A 13,226-nucleotide genomic window follows, 5' to 3' on the forward strand; every position below is an offset into this window, starting at 1 on the left:
TGAGAAGGTCACTGGTGACTAATAAGAAGAATAAAGTTTATGCAAACTAAACTAAGGCCCAACACACCTGAGACCATCTCATCAGAGCTGCTAATGGAAACACTTATAGTCCCAGAGGACCTGGAATGGCTCAAGAAGATAGATCCCTTGCCTTTGGCCAGGTTCCATTCAGACAAGAAAAAAACCGCAAAGGGAACAGGAATTCTGGGCATCATTTACTCAACTACCACATCACCAATTTGAAGGGGCTCAGATTTAGAATCATAGCATGTTTTGTGCAAAAGACCTGTTGAGCAATTCTAATTTACTAGCTCCTATTCCAAAATTCAATCCCTAATTACTCCTGAAAGAAAAGGAAAAATCAAGGCTCAGAGGGATTTACACGATTAGCTAAAGTTTATTCAACTAGTTCACCACAAATCTAGGTCTAGAATTTTGGATTTTAAATTCCTACTCATGGTTCTTTGCTCCATTCAACATAGTCTATGAAATTACAGCAAATCTGATATTCCTTCCTTCCAGTCTGGTTTTCAAAAGGAATGGGCCTCCAGTATGCACTTATCCAATAAGGGCTTAGGTAACTGCAGTACTGGGGATGAAGCCCAGATCTTCATACATGCCAGGCAAGCACTGTCTCCAGCTTCCTTTGACTTCTTAACAAAATTTTGCTTTGTCTTGAACCAAACTAGTTATTGTTGTGGTTGTTGTTGTTTTAATAAGACCTACTTTAATAAGACTAGCTACTATGTATCAGGAACTACTAAAAATTTTACATATGCTATATTCTCAAAACAATTCTACAGAGTAGGTTTTAAATTTTTTTTTCACAGATGAGATATTGTGGTTCTGAGAAAATAAACAAACATGTTCACAGGGCAAATGGAAGAACCAGGAATCTGGACCAAGGCCTTACACATTGTTACTCAGTGGGAACCTGGAGGTAACTTGATGGTGGTAAATGATTAGCCTCTGGAGGTGGAATGCCATGAATAAAGCTTATTCTTCCAACTAGCTATGTGGCCTTGAGCAGATTATCTGCTCTTTCTAAGCCTCAGACACTGCTCTTTAAAATATGAATACAAAGGGTAACTAACTCACTGAGTAGCCATAAGAATTAAATAGGATAGACTATGTTAAATTTTAAACCAAACAGGACATACTCAGCATTTTCTGTGTATTACCAATTATTATTATTATTCCTTAAAATTATTAGTCTCTTGTTCTAGACCTAGTAGAAGGGAAAAAAAAAAAAAAAAAAAAAAAAAAAACACCCTCCAATGCTCTTCTGCCTGCCATGAAGAAAGGCAGGAGAAGGTTTGGACTCCCGCTGCTCTAACATATGGTCAGAGCCGGGAGAACAGACAAGCCTTACCTGGGAATGAGGGCTTAATTGAACAGTGCTGGCCCAGGTGGCTAGGCTCCAGCTGCTGGATGCTGAGAGGCAGCTTTGGCCAATCTCCAGAAGGAATTTGCATAAACTATCATTCTATCTAGGACTCAAATATCAACAAACAAGTGTCCAAAGATCAGGTCTTCCTTCCTCTGGATCGTGCCACTATCCATGACACTAGTCTCTAAAGACATCTGCATGCTGTCAAAGCACCATGACTCTTTGATCCCAGACAAATGTTGAGAGGAATCAAACATGAGACAAAGACCTTTGTCTTTGAAAAAGACTGTCTTCTCTCTGCATCATTCTGTAAACTTCATCTTAGCAGACAATACAGCCAGCTTGGAAGACAAGCCTCTGCCCAGAGTTCACACCTAACTTGTCTTAATGTGTGATTCAACCTAAGTTTGGTTGCCCACAGTCCCCGTGAGAGTGGCTACAGTTCTCCTGGAAGTGAGGAGACTGCATTATCTCTATCTTGTGGTTTCTTGTAAACCAGTCTGAGGAAGAGAGAAGGGAAGAAGAAAGGAGGCAGGAAAAGACAGAGGAAGGAAAGAGATCAATGAAAATATTTTGTCCATTGTAAAAATATGGATTTTCATTAGCAAGATTTAAATGTTATACTTTTAATGAATTGCTTACTCCATTTTCTACATCTGGTGGTTAGTACATGCCATTAACTTAAAGTCTCAGGTATGCATAAAAGTCACATAAAGCTTTTTAATCCAAAAGCCAGAAATCATTTGCAATTGAACACTTCTGCCTAGACACTGATTTTCATTTAACAGATAAACACTGGCATGGTTAGACCATGACAAAACAAGGTTAAAATCTTATAAATTGAAGGGAACTTGTTGACTGTTCCAATCCCTCACTTCATGGGTCCCTCCTTTGAAGTTTAACTCAGACTCAAAATTTTTGTTTCATTTGGACAAACAAAATTCTTTTTTTCCCCAAAGCTATATGATGTTATTAAAAATTTTCCAAGTAAATTAATTAAGAAAGCAAAATACTTCTCTAACAGCAACTCAAGCTGCAAATCCTGACAGATCCAAAATATTTTTTTAAATAGGTAAGACAACGGATTGTAGATGGGGTCATGCAACTTATTAGTTCAATGGCCCAAAGTAAGGTACAATATTATTTAACAACAAGTCTGTCAAAATAAGCTGCAATGTGGTAATTTTGCCCAACACACTGTAGAAGCAGGAAAAGAAAAGTAAAGGTGGTAGGAAAGGAAAAGTTGGGGAAAGGATCAGAATGAGGAAATGTGATGAAAATCAGAGGATGCACATAGCAGAAATGGGAGCCAGTGCAGGCTGTGCTGCAGATTCGTTCCTTCTCTCAGCGTGCATTCATATCCCTGCATTCACTACTCAGTGCCAGGCATCATGCCAAGGACTGGGAATTTAGTTACCAAACACGCAGCATTTCCATACTCAAAGAAAGCCATGCTATTGAGGAGGGAAGCAATAAAGCAAAACATCTGTTTTGTTATAAGGCCATTCAACGTTCTGATTGAGAGTGGAGAAATATAAACAGAACTAGGCCAGCAAAGAGGCAGCGCTCCCACTTCTTCCCAGAGCAGAAGGGGGTTCTGGAACTGAGCCTCAAGGGCTTTGGAGTTGGCAAACAGCCAAAAGGAAAAAGGCAATTGACGTGTAGGTAAAAGCAAGAGTAATGAGGGGACACGGCATCTTCCCCCTTACTTGGAAGTCATTCTGCATAGGAGGAATGAAGCACAGTGTTCTTACAGAGGAAGGGAGAAGGCAGAGCTGAGGAGTACGCACTTTATAGAGTAGATGATGGAACACCATGGAAGGATTTTTAAATAAGGAAGTAAGAGGACCCAACTTGTAATTTAGAAAAACAGAAAGATAGATAGGAGAGAGGCTCATGACAGAAGAGACTAGAAATGGAGCTTTACAATAGCCCAAAGGATGAAGAAAAAGAACCTGAATGAAGACAGAAGTCCTGAGATGGGAGGTGGCAATGTCATGGGCTTCAGGCAAAGGGGTTGGCAGGACTTCATGGATGACCGGTAGAAGGTGAGGAGAGGTTAGGATAAGAGGCAATGAATTCAAAATAGTGTCAGAGCCCACAGCAGCAAAAAGGGCTCACAGAGAACAGGGGCCACCATAGAGGACATGTAAAGGATCATGCATAAGAAAAAGACAGGAATCAAAGCAGATTCTGTAAAAGAACTTCATCTTGGAGATTCTCAATTTTGCATTCCTCACTATTTCTTGCCTCGACTGTGTCAAAAGTGTTTGCTACTCACACAATCTGTTTTGCCGCAAAATTGTGATTAGGTAGAAAGAACATCCAGTTAATGCTAATATTTACACATTTCCCCATTTGGCAGGGGGTACCAGGGATAAAATTCAGGGGCACTCAGCCACTGAGCCACATCCCCAGACCTATTCTGTATTTTATTTAGAGACAGGGTCTCACTGAGTTGCTTAGTGCCTCCCCATTGCTGAGGGTGACTTTGAATTTGTGATCCTCCTGTCTCAGCCTCCCAAGCTGCTGGGATTACAGGCGTGTGCCACCACACTTGGCAACACATTTCCCTCATTTTGATGGTTGATTTCTTATGTGTCAACTTGACTGGACCATGGGATGCCCAGACATTTGGCCAAAGATTAGTCTGAGTGTGTCTGTGAGAGTGTTTCTGGATGAGAATAACATTTAAAACAGTAGACCAATAAAGTTGATTGCCCCACTCAGTCCAATCAATCAAATAGAACAGAAGGATAAATAAGAGGGAAATTCCCTGCCTGACTGTTTCAGCAGGGATTTCTGTCTTCTAACTTTTGGATTTGAGCGGAAACATTGGCCCTTCTGGATCTTGAGCCTGCTAGCTTTCATACTGGAAGTTATTGGCATCCTATTGGTTTTGATTCTTTAGAAAAAACTGAGTAATACACTCATTTACTAAGATTATTTCCAAAATAAAATCACACATGCATAAGCATTATCTCTTTGGAGAGGGAAGGAGCTGGAAGATGGGTCTCCTCAACATTTGGATACTTGTCCTTTTAAAATGTTCCAATCTTAAATGTGTATTATTTTTATGTAAAAATTAGTAATAGGATTGGGCATGGTGGTAGATGCCTGTCATCCAGTGACTCAGGAGAATGAGGCAGAAGGATTCCAAGTTTGAGTCAAGTCTAGGAAACTTAGTGAGATTTTGCCTGAATAATAAAAAGGCCTGGGGATGTGGCTCTGTGGTAGAGTGCCTCGGGGTTCCATCCCCAGTATCAATCAACAAATAAGTAAATAAATAAACCTAGCAATAGGAGTTATCTGGCTAGATAGAATACATTCTTTTTTTTTTTTTTTTAGAGTGAGAGAGGAGAAAGAGTGAGAGAGAGAGAGAGAGAGAGAGAATTTTTTTTTAATATTTATTTTTTAGTTCTCGGCCGGGCCGCACGCATGCCAGGCGAGCGCGCTACCGCTTGAGCCACATCCCCAGCCCCTAGAATACATTCTTTATTATTTAAATTTTTTTCTTTTGACCATTCTATATAATTTAAAAAACTACCCTTCTACGATTACCTATACAGGAAAGCACAGTGAAAAAGAACTAAAGAAACACATACTGCATCACCAGTTACATCTGGTTTGGGATGGGGGTGACAGTCAATGGGGGTTCAGCTGTGTGCTTTTTTTGTTTTTCATGGTAACATGTACATTTTATAAGAAAAATCATAGAAAACTAGTTAATATTTTAAAAATTGCTTCTCAAGAGTCTGGAAATTTAGAAGTTATTCACCAAACTGCTTCTTCCTTTGTTTAATAATTTTGTCTTATCATTTATGTAGGCAAATTGTGGTTTTCTATGCAAATGTCAAGGGTTTTTGCTGGGAGGAGGGGGACCTGAGTCTCTTTCCTAGACCTTGAACCTGCTCAAGAAGATCATAAGTCACTGTCAGCCAAAAAGCAGAGATTGTTCAGGTGATGTGTATCCGGAATGGTGGCATATCCACCTGGTGTTAAATCCTGGTGTATTCACACAGGAACAGGCAGAGTCTGAAGGGGAGTAGATACAGGTGCTGCCTAGCAACCAGCCTTCTTCCTAACAGCAGACACCCTGTAGGTACCTTTTCTGTTAAATCTCACTTTTTTTTTTTTTGCTCAGAGTCTTGCCTTCTTGGTTTTTGTTTCTTTTTTCTTTCCTTTTTTTTTTTTTTTTTTTTTACAGATGTTATCCATATGACAAACATGCAGTGAGAGAGGCACCCTCAGAGTGAGATTCCTCTCCTCGTGCTCTCACGATCAAAGCAACATGGAACTGAATTTCATGAGCTTCAATATAATAAGTGCATTTTTAAAACTTCTTGGTTTTGATTAGGGTAAAAAAAATCCACAAAACATATATTTACCATCTTACCATTTTTAAGTGTAGGTAAGCACTGCTAAGTATACTCACATTGTTGTACAACCCGTCTCTAGAACATTTTCATCTTGGAAAATTAAGCTCAATACCTCCAGCAACAACTCCCCACTTCATCCTCCACCCAATCCTTGGCAATCACCATTTTAGTTTCTGTCTCCATGAATTTGACCACTGTACATACCACATACGAGTGGAAGCATCGAGTGTCATGGTGTTTGAGGTGTCCCCCAGAAGCTCAAGTGTTAAGACAGGAATATTCAGTGGTGAGATGATTAGACTATGGGAGCTGTAACCTAATCAATGGATTGATTCATTTGATGGATTAATTTAAATGGACTATTGGCATGGTAAGTATAGGCAGGTAGTGTGTGGATAGAGGAAGTAGGTAACTGGAGTATGCTTTGGAAATCATATATTTTGTTCTTGGTTTCTCTTGCTCTCCTTCTGCTTCTTGGCTACCATGAGCTCAATAGCTTTCCTCCGTGATGCCCTTCCATGATGGTGTTATGTCTCACCTCCAGTCTAGAGCAATGGAGTCAGCCAACCAGGGACTAAAATTCTAAACCATAAGCTCAGACAAACTTTTCCTCCTCTAAGTTGATCTCTTCAGGTACTTTTGTCACAGTCATAAAAGGCTGACTAATATACAATATTTGTATTTTTGTCACTGGTGTATTTCACTTAGCACGATGTTCCCAAGGTTCTTACTTTATAAGACTGAATACCATTCTATTGTATGGATAGATCACATTTTGTTTCTCCATTCATCTGTTGATAGGCACTTTGGTTGTTATAAACATGGTTGAATGATTACATACCTTGCAGCCAGTTTTCTTATTTTTTTATTTTTTTTCTTTAGATTTTATTAAATCATAAATGTACAAAAGCTTCTTAACTCTACACATGCATTTAAATTTTTTAAAGGAAAACGTTATGTCTTATTACATCATGATCCTAGCTAATAGCTTTTCAAAACTTTGAGAAAAATCTTAAAGTTTTCACATGTCACCTGAAACTTACAAATTTAACAATATCAAAGAAGGAATGCTTCTACACTCTTACAAAGACCGATAGAAAGAAACAACAATTAAAAAGCTAAGAAACTGTCTCAAAGGCTTTTATAATTTTTTTTTTACAATCCTTCCCCCATAGTAAGGTAATGTTATGAAATAATCTAATCCATTCCCAGAATGGCTCTCTGCATCTGCTCTGGTGTCTTCTGCCATATCATTGCATATTTATGCATGACTGAGAAAAGAATTTCCTTAACATTGTTCTTTGGATAACCTGAAGCTGTTCAGTTACCTTTGGGCTCTCATCCTCTCCTATTTATACAATGAAGCTCAAGGCAAACAGGATGAAGCTCAGTATCGGCTCCTCCCACCATAACCCTCACTTCCTCCAGGACCATAATTTCCTCTACCACGTGGTCGCCCCATGTTCCTGCTACCCAAGTTTCCATTCTTCATTAGACTACATTTAGAAGGTTGCTGGTTGTAATTTCCAAAATCATTATAACTTCCACTTCCATGATTTCCTCCTCCATAGTTGTCATAACCACCTCCATAGCCCCCACCCCGGTTTCCATATCCAGATCCTCTACCACCATAGCCTTCTCTTCCTCCTCCATAACCAGGGCTACCTCCAAAATTGCCATGTCCAGGTCCTCCTCCATATCCATTAGAGCCATCCCCAAATTCACGTCCACTTCCATATCTATCAGATCTTCCTCTAAAGTTGCCTCCTCTTCCACTCCTGGAACTTTGGACTGAAAGGGTAAAGTTTCTAAGCTGGAAAGCTTGAATTAAAATGTAAAAGATTAGGTATTATTAAGTTCCTCTGTTACACTCAGAACCTGAAATTCCTGAGATAGTTAAAACAACGCCCTACTGGCCATTTAGCCTAGGGCCCTATGCAGTTTGTCACAGGGCCCGAACCAATCAGTTTGAATGGTGTACCTCACTTAGAAGTGACCAATCACCCCCGACGTACCTGTTCCCGTCAATGAATGTGCTAATCACGTCTCAGAGTTATTGTTCAATTTTCCCGCGCCTCATGATGATTTGTTCTGATGTATGCAAAGCCCCACCCCCCGCCCTCCCCAAAAAGTGTACTTAAGCTCTGCTCGACCTCTGCTCTGGGGGGCTCTCCCTTCCTGAGTGAGCCTTGAGCCTCAGCGCGCTGAATTAGGATCCTCTTCAATAAACTCCCTCCTGCCCATTGCATGAATCTGGTCTCTTGTGGTCTCTTTCTCCAACGATTCGCCGGATCCTTACAGGACTTTTTGCATTTCTTGTCTAGACAAAGCCTTTCTCACTTCTGCATTATGACCATTGATGGTGTGGTATTTTTGCAATACAATTTTGTCCACAGGATCATGGTCATCAAAAGTAACAAAACCAAAGCCTCTTTTCTTTCCAGACTGCCTATCCGTAATTATCTCAATGGTGTCAATTTTTCCATATTCTTCAAAGTAATCTCTAAGGTGGTGTTCCTCGGTATCTTCTTTAATCCTGCCAACAAACAGCTTCTTCACAGTCACACGAGCCCCTGGTTTTCCAGATTCCTCTCTTGCTACAGCTCGTTTTGGCTCAACCACTCTCCCATCAATGGAATGAGGTCTTGCAGCCATGGCAGCATCAACCTCAGCCATGGATGAGAAAGTTACAAAACCAAATCCTCTTGATCTTTTGCTTGCAGGATCCCTCACAGCCACACAATCTGTAAGTTTTCCCCATTGCTCATAGTAGTTTCTTAAACTGTCCTCTGTGGTTTCAAAACTTAAGCCACCAATAAAGAGTTTACGGAACTGCACCTTTTCTCTCTCCATCATGGACTCAGTCACTTCAGCCCGATTTCCCGCAGGCAAGTGAGATAAGAGAGATCTCCGAAGACAAACAAACACGAACTGGACTCGTCCTGGTGCTATAGTGAGAACTGCCGCTGAAGAGCACCTCCACACAGGACCGGCGCTGCTGCTACTGCCGCTTGAGCCACTTTTCTAGAACCTTCCGCCAACTAACTCCAATTTATTTTTTAAATGGACTTGGTTCTTTTCCTCTCTCTCTCTGCTCCTCCCTAATCTCTCCCCTCCCTAATCTCAGGGAAATGGGATTACCCCCCCATTAGGCATTATTATCTGTCCTTGAGTACACACCCACCATAGGAATGAAGTAATCCAGACTTGGGGGGGGGGGAGAATCAGAAGATCTTAGAAATTACTCTCTCCCAAATTAACAAGTGAATTACAACTCCAGACAGAAAACCTGTGGAATGTAGCCTTTGAATCACCTCTTTAAAAGTCCCTTGTTCCTGCTGATGGGCAGAATCACAGCCTTTAGGATAAGTGTCCCCTGTGTTTCTCCTTTGCTAGCAAAGCAAAAAACCGTCTCTTTTTCCTTTTTTTCTGAAAACCGTGTCCTCATTATTGATTGGCATCAGGGACAAGGACCAAGCTTTTAGCAACAAAAGAAAGCTTGCTGCTGTGTTTTTGGCATGTCCCTGGCATGTTCTCAGCCCACAGACAGAGTCAATTTTCCTTTGCTCAGACAGTTTCATGGCAAATTGGTTGTGCAAAAGAGCTGGGTACAAAGTATCCATGCTTCAGTTTGTGTCCACTTGGCCTGTTGGGTATATTTTCTAGAAAATTCTGGGGTGGTATGACTGTACATTTTGAAGAAGAGTAAGTGAGGGGCCAAGTCAGTGACACACGCCTGTAATCCCATCGGCTCAGGAGGTTGACACAGGAGGATTATGAGTTCAAAGCCAGCTTCAGCAGAAGTGAGGCACTAAGGAACTCAGTGAGATGCTGTCTCTAGCATGCACAAGGCCCAGGGTTCAATCCCTAGCACCTGTCTGAGATTTTATTAGCAGGACCATAGCGGCCAGTCGCAGAAGAGAAGGGGGTCCAGAGAGGGGGGGATGGGGGAGGGAGGGAGGGAAGGGGAGAGAGAGAGAGAGAGAGAGAGGAGAGAAGAGAGAGGAGAGAGGAGGAGAGAGAGAAGGAGAGGGGGAGAGAGGAGAGAAGAGAGAGGGGGAGAGAGAGAGAGGAGAGATAGAGAGAGGGAGAGGGGAGAGTAAGAGGGGTAGAGTAAGAGAGAGAGGGAGAGCAAGAGAGTCGCAGCCAGTTTTTTTAAAAAATATTTTTAGTTGTAGATGAACAGAATACTTTGCTTTATTTATTTATTTTTAAATGGTGCTGAGGATAGAACCCAAGGCCTCATACATGTTAGGCAAGCACTCTACCACTGAGCCACAACCTCAACCCCTTGTGGCCAGTTTTGAAGAGCATTTCATGAAGAAAAAAGCTAGAAGATTATGTATCCAAGTATTCTCAGAGAAATACCCCAGGACAAATCCAACAGCCACAGAAAGTGCAAGCCTTCCCCATTCCCTCTACTGATATTAGAGGGTCCTTAAGGACACAGATCTGGGAGAAGAAGGGCCTTATATAGAAAGTTATATACAAAATCCCTCTTACCTCAAATAAGTCTTTCCCTAACTCTTTTGCATACTGAAAATGGCAAGACCCCAAGGACCAAGATCAGGAAAGTCTCCAAGAAAAAGGTCTCAAGTCACCATGCTTCCTGCAGCCAACTTTGAAAAATAACTCCTTGGAGGGTTATAAGCAATCAAATCCAGGTCACCATGATAGGAGACTTCACATATGGGACAACGAGTTCAAAATTTAAGATCATTGATTTTTAATGAATGAGTCATGAGTAATCCATTGGCATGTTGCCAAATTGGACCCATATGTAAATTCCATATCTGCTACAATTGAGCATATGTACTGTTACTACAGAGCCTGATGGAATATTGAATAGAAAGGATATGAAGTTCAGAATTTGAGTGTATATGTGTGGGGAGGGAATAGTTTAATTTGTTCTACGTTAAGAAGAGATGGCCTGCGGGACTCCAAGGAAGCTTGTGTTTATCAAGAGTAATCAAGAACTTTGATGCATAAGTATATTAAGCCAGGTGGCAGGAAAAATTCTATTCCAATTAGAAGGTAAACAAAAGAATTATGTGATCCCTATGTTACAGATACCATAAAACTTTGTCTTGTCTAGTATCAATTAAAATCAATATGACTTGCAATTTATTAACATTCAAATATAAACATGCACAAAAAAATCAGTAGTAGAGAGTTAACCACAAAAGAGTTTGCAAAGAACACTGGCTAGTGCCTGGGTTTTTGAAATGACCCCTACGTGGCATATACTCATCTGGAATATGCAGCACCAGTGGCCAACAGATCAAAACATCAGGGACCAGAACAACAGCCCTCTTTCTATCAGAGACATGATTGATCATTTATTTGGACACAGGAAAGCAAAATGTAAATTAATAATATTCATATTATTTTATGTCATTTATGGCAATAAAATAATAAAAATAATTTTTAAGTTTTAAATTTTAAAATATCCAAATTTATTTTCCAACTCTACCTTCTTACCTTTAATTGTCACCCCAAAGTGCTGACCTGTGTTTTGGCAACGATTGCTAACCTCCATGAGGTTAAATAACTTTTGTTTCAGTTGGGGTTTCAGAAAAGGAAGACATTTACCCTAGTCCTCTGGACATAGAATTACCTCACAGTGAGCCTTGCTCGCCTCCTTATCTGGATTGAGAGAAGCAAGGGCAGTTTTCATCTATTTAAGAGTTCTCATAAGTGTTGGATTGTGTGCATACACTGCCAAGGAGTGGAAACAAACACTGAATAACATATGAATAAATTACAAGATCTATTTTACACTTAACATTTTTCAAAAAACACCTCCTGCTGCTAAAGTCCATGCCCCATAAACATCTCCAGTAAAGCAGTGATAAAAGCAAGAATAACATCCCCCAAATGATAAATTGAGAGAAGTCAAAATAAGCAGTATATTCCTTTACCAGTCAAATGTGAAGGGTACTCACATATACTTACCAACTGCCCTTCTTGTGATCAATTATCAAGCAGTGATTTAATTTGTGTTCAGAAACAAATATGAGTAAAATCTATTAACCAAGGTCTAATACTTATCTAATAAATATGTTAGTTGAATGATATTCTACACATGCCGGTATTGCATTAAGATGACTTGAAAAGAAAATACCGGCTGCCTGCAATTTAGGAAGTTTTTGTCTTTGAAAATAATGTCTTCGAATAAAATTGATCAGCAGGAAAGAATATTATAAGAATGTATTTATCCTATAGTCTATACTTGGAATATGAGCTAGATTTATACAATTTAGCCTGGATGCCACATTTTAATATCTTCTAGCAGATTATTAATGAAAAATTAGTTGGCATCTCTAGTTTATTAAAATGATAATTTCTTTAATAAGAACTATTCCTACTGGGCAGACATCAAAAGCTTTTCTTTTGAGATGAATGCCTCTAGTTTAAAATGTTATCTTTTGGAATAATTCCAGAATCATATCTAAAGAAGAATATATTTATCCTCTAAGTCTCACAAGATTGTAATTTATTAATTTTCATGTATTATTTTTTTTAAGAATGTTTAAAGATAAACTCTTAGGGCAACCAATTTGTGAATGCAATAAGAAATATTATCAAATGGTCTAATATGATGCAGAACATTTCCTGCCACTTTCTTCCTGGAACTGAAAATGTGGTAAGAGTAACCGAAGAAGAAAGTGAAGCAGCACAGCTCCCGGGTTAGTGAAAGAATCAGTGTTGTGTAGAGACACTGTTCAGAATCTGACCTAAGGCATCAATAAAACAACCACGACATGGACTCTTTCAATGGCGCAGAAGCGATATGTCATTAATCGAGCTTAGATTGTAGCAGCCTGTTCTTATAAGGTGACAAATTAACCATATGGCTACCTCGAAGATGACAAAACTAAAATATATTAAACTCTGTGGGGTAAATACACCCACAGGCAAATCTAATATACTGACATTTTAAATACTAATTGAAGCTGATTGATTTACGTATGCTACGTTCTCAACTCTCCAAAATGATGTATTTAATGTTTTATTTTTAAACACAATTAAAAAATAATATATAAATATATACATACTGCAAATGTAATACAGATAACAAATTCATTTAAGCCCATTTATGCACATTAGTAACACACCATGTGGCAGAAAGACTAGGACTACAAGAAGACCCCTTGGCGATTTATTTTATATTAAATCCCTAATGGCCTCTCCTTATCTTTGCAAAAATATGCACGAAAGTCCAGACTATGCAGCCATTGAAATGAATGGTTATTTATTTGCTAAACGAGAACCCTATGTTTAATGTTCCTTAGACATAAGGTAGTCTGGATAAGTCGCATTCCTACAGCTCCATACATCATTTATTTTACATACCCTAACTTCTCACAACAGGCAGCGGAAAAATGTCTCTGAACAGCATTGTAAGTTGCTGAGATTTTTGTTTCTGATTCCATTATGGGAAGATTAAATGTTAA

General features: G+C 39.5%; 2 protein-coding genes across 8 annotated transcripts in view; both read right to left on the minus strand.

Annotated features, from left to right (window-relative positions):
• PRUNE2 (prune homolog 2 with BCH domain) overlaps positions 1–13,226 on the minus strand; it is a 262,656-nt gene that overhangs the window by 162,582 nt on the left and 86,848 nt on the right. The gene's annotated exons all lie outside the window — the stretch shown is intronic.
• Positions 6,753–8,878, minus strand: LOC308642278 (heterogeneous nuclear ribonucleoproteins A2/B1-like). The gene is made up of 2 exons (XM_081281126.1): positions 8,069–8,878; positions 6,753–7,577 (listed from the first exon to the last, which is right to left on the minus strand). The coding sequence occupies exons 1-2, from the start codon at positions 8,623–8,625 to the stop codon at positions 7,157–7,159; spliced, it is 978 nt and encodes a 325-aa protein (XP_081137252.1). The 5' UTR covers positions 8,626–8,878; the 3' UTR covers positions 6,753–7,156.

Source organism: Spermophilus citellus, assembly GCF_964194105.1.
Source record: "Spermophilus citellus genome assembly, chromosome: 2".
Taxonomy (NCBI): Eukaryota; Metazoa; Chordata; class Mammalia; order Rodentia; family Sciuridae; genus Spermophilus; species Spermophilus citellus.

Bases quoted from the DNA above. Each gene is read 5' to 3' on its own strand.
- LOC308642278 (XM_081281126.1), bottom strand. From the start codon at position 8,625: ATGATGGAGAGAGAAAAGGTGCAGTTCCGTAAACTCTTTATTGGTGGC. The intron at 7,578-8,068 runs GTAAGGATCCGG...TTTCCAGCTTAG, and splicing joins CAAGAAATGCAAAAAGTCCT to AAACTTTACCCTTTCAGTCC.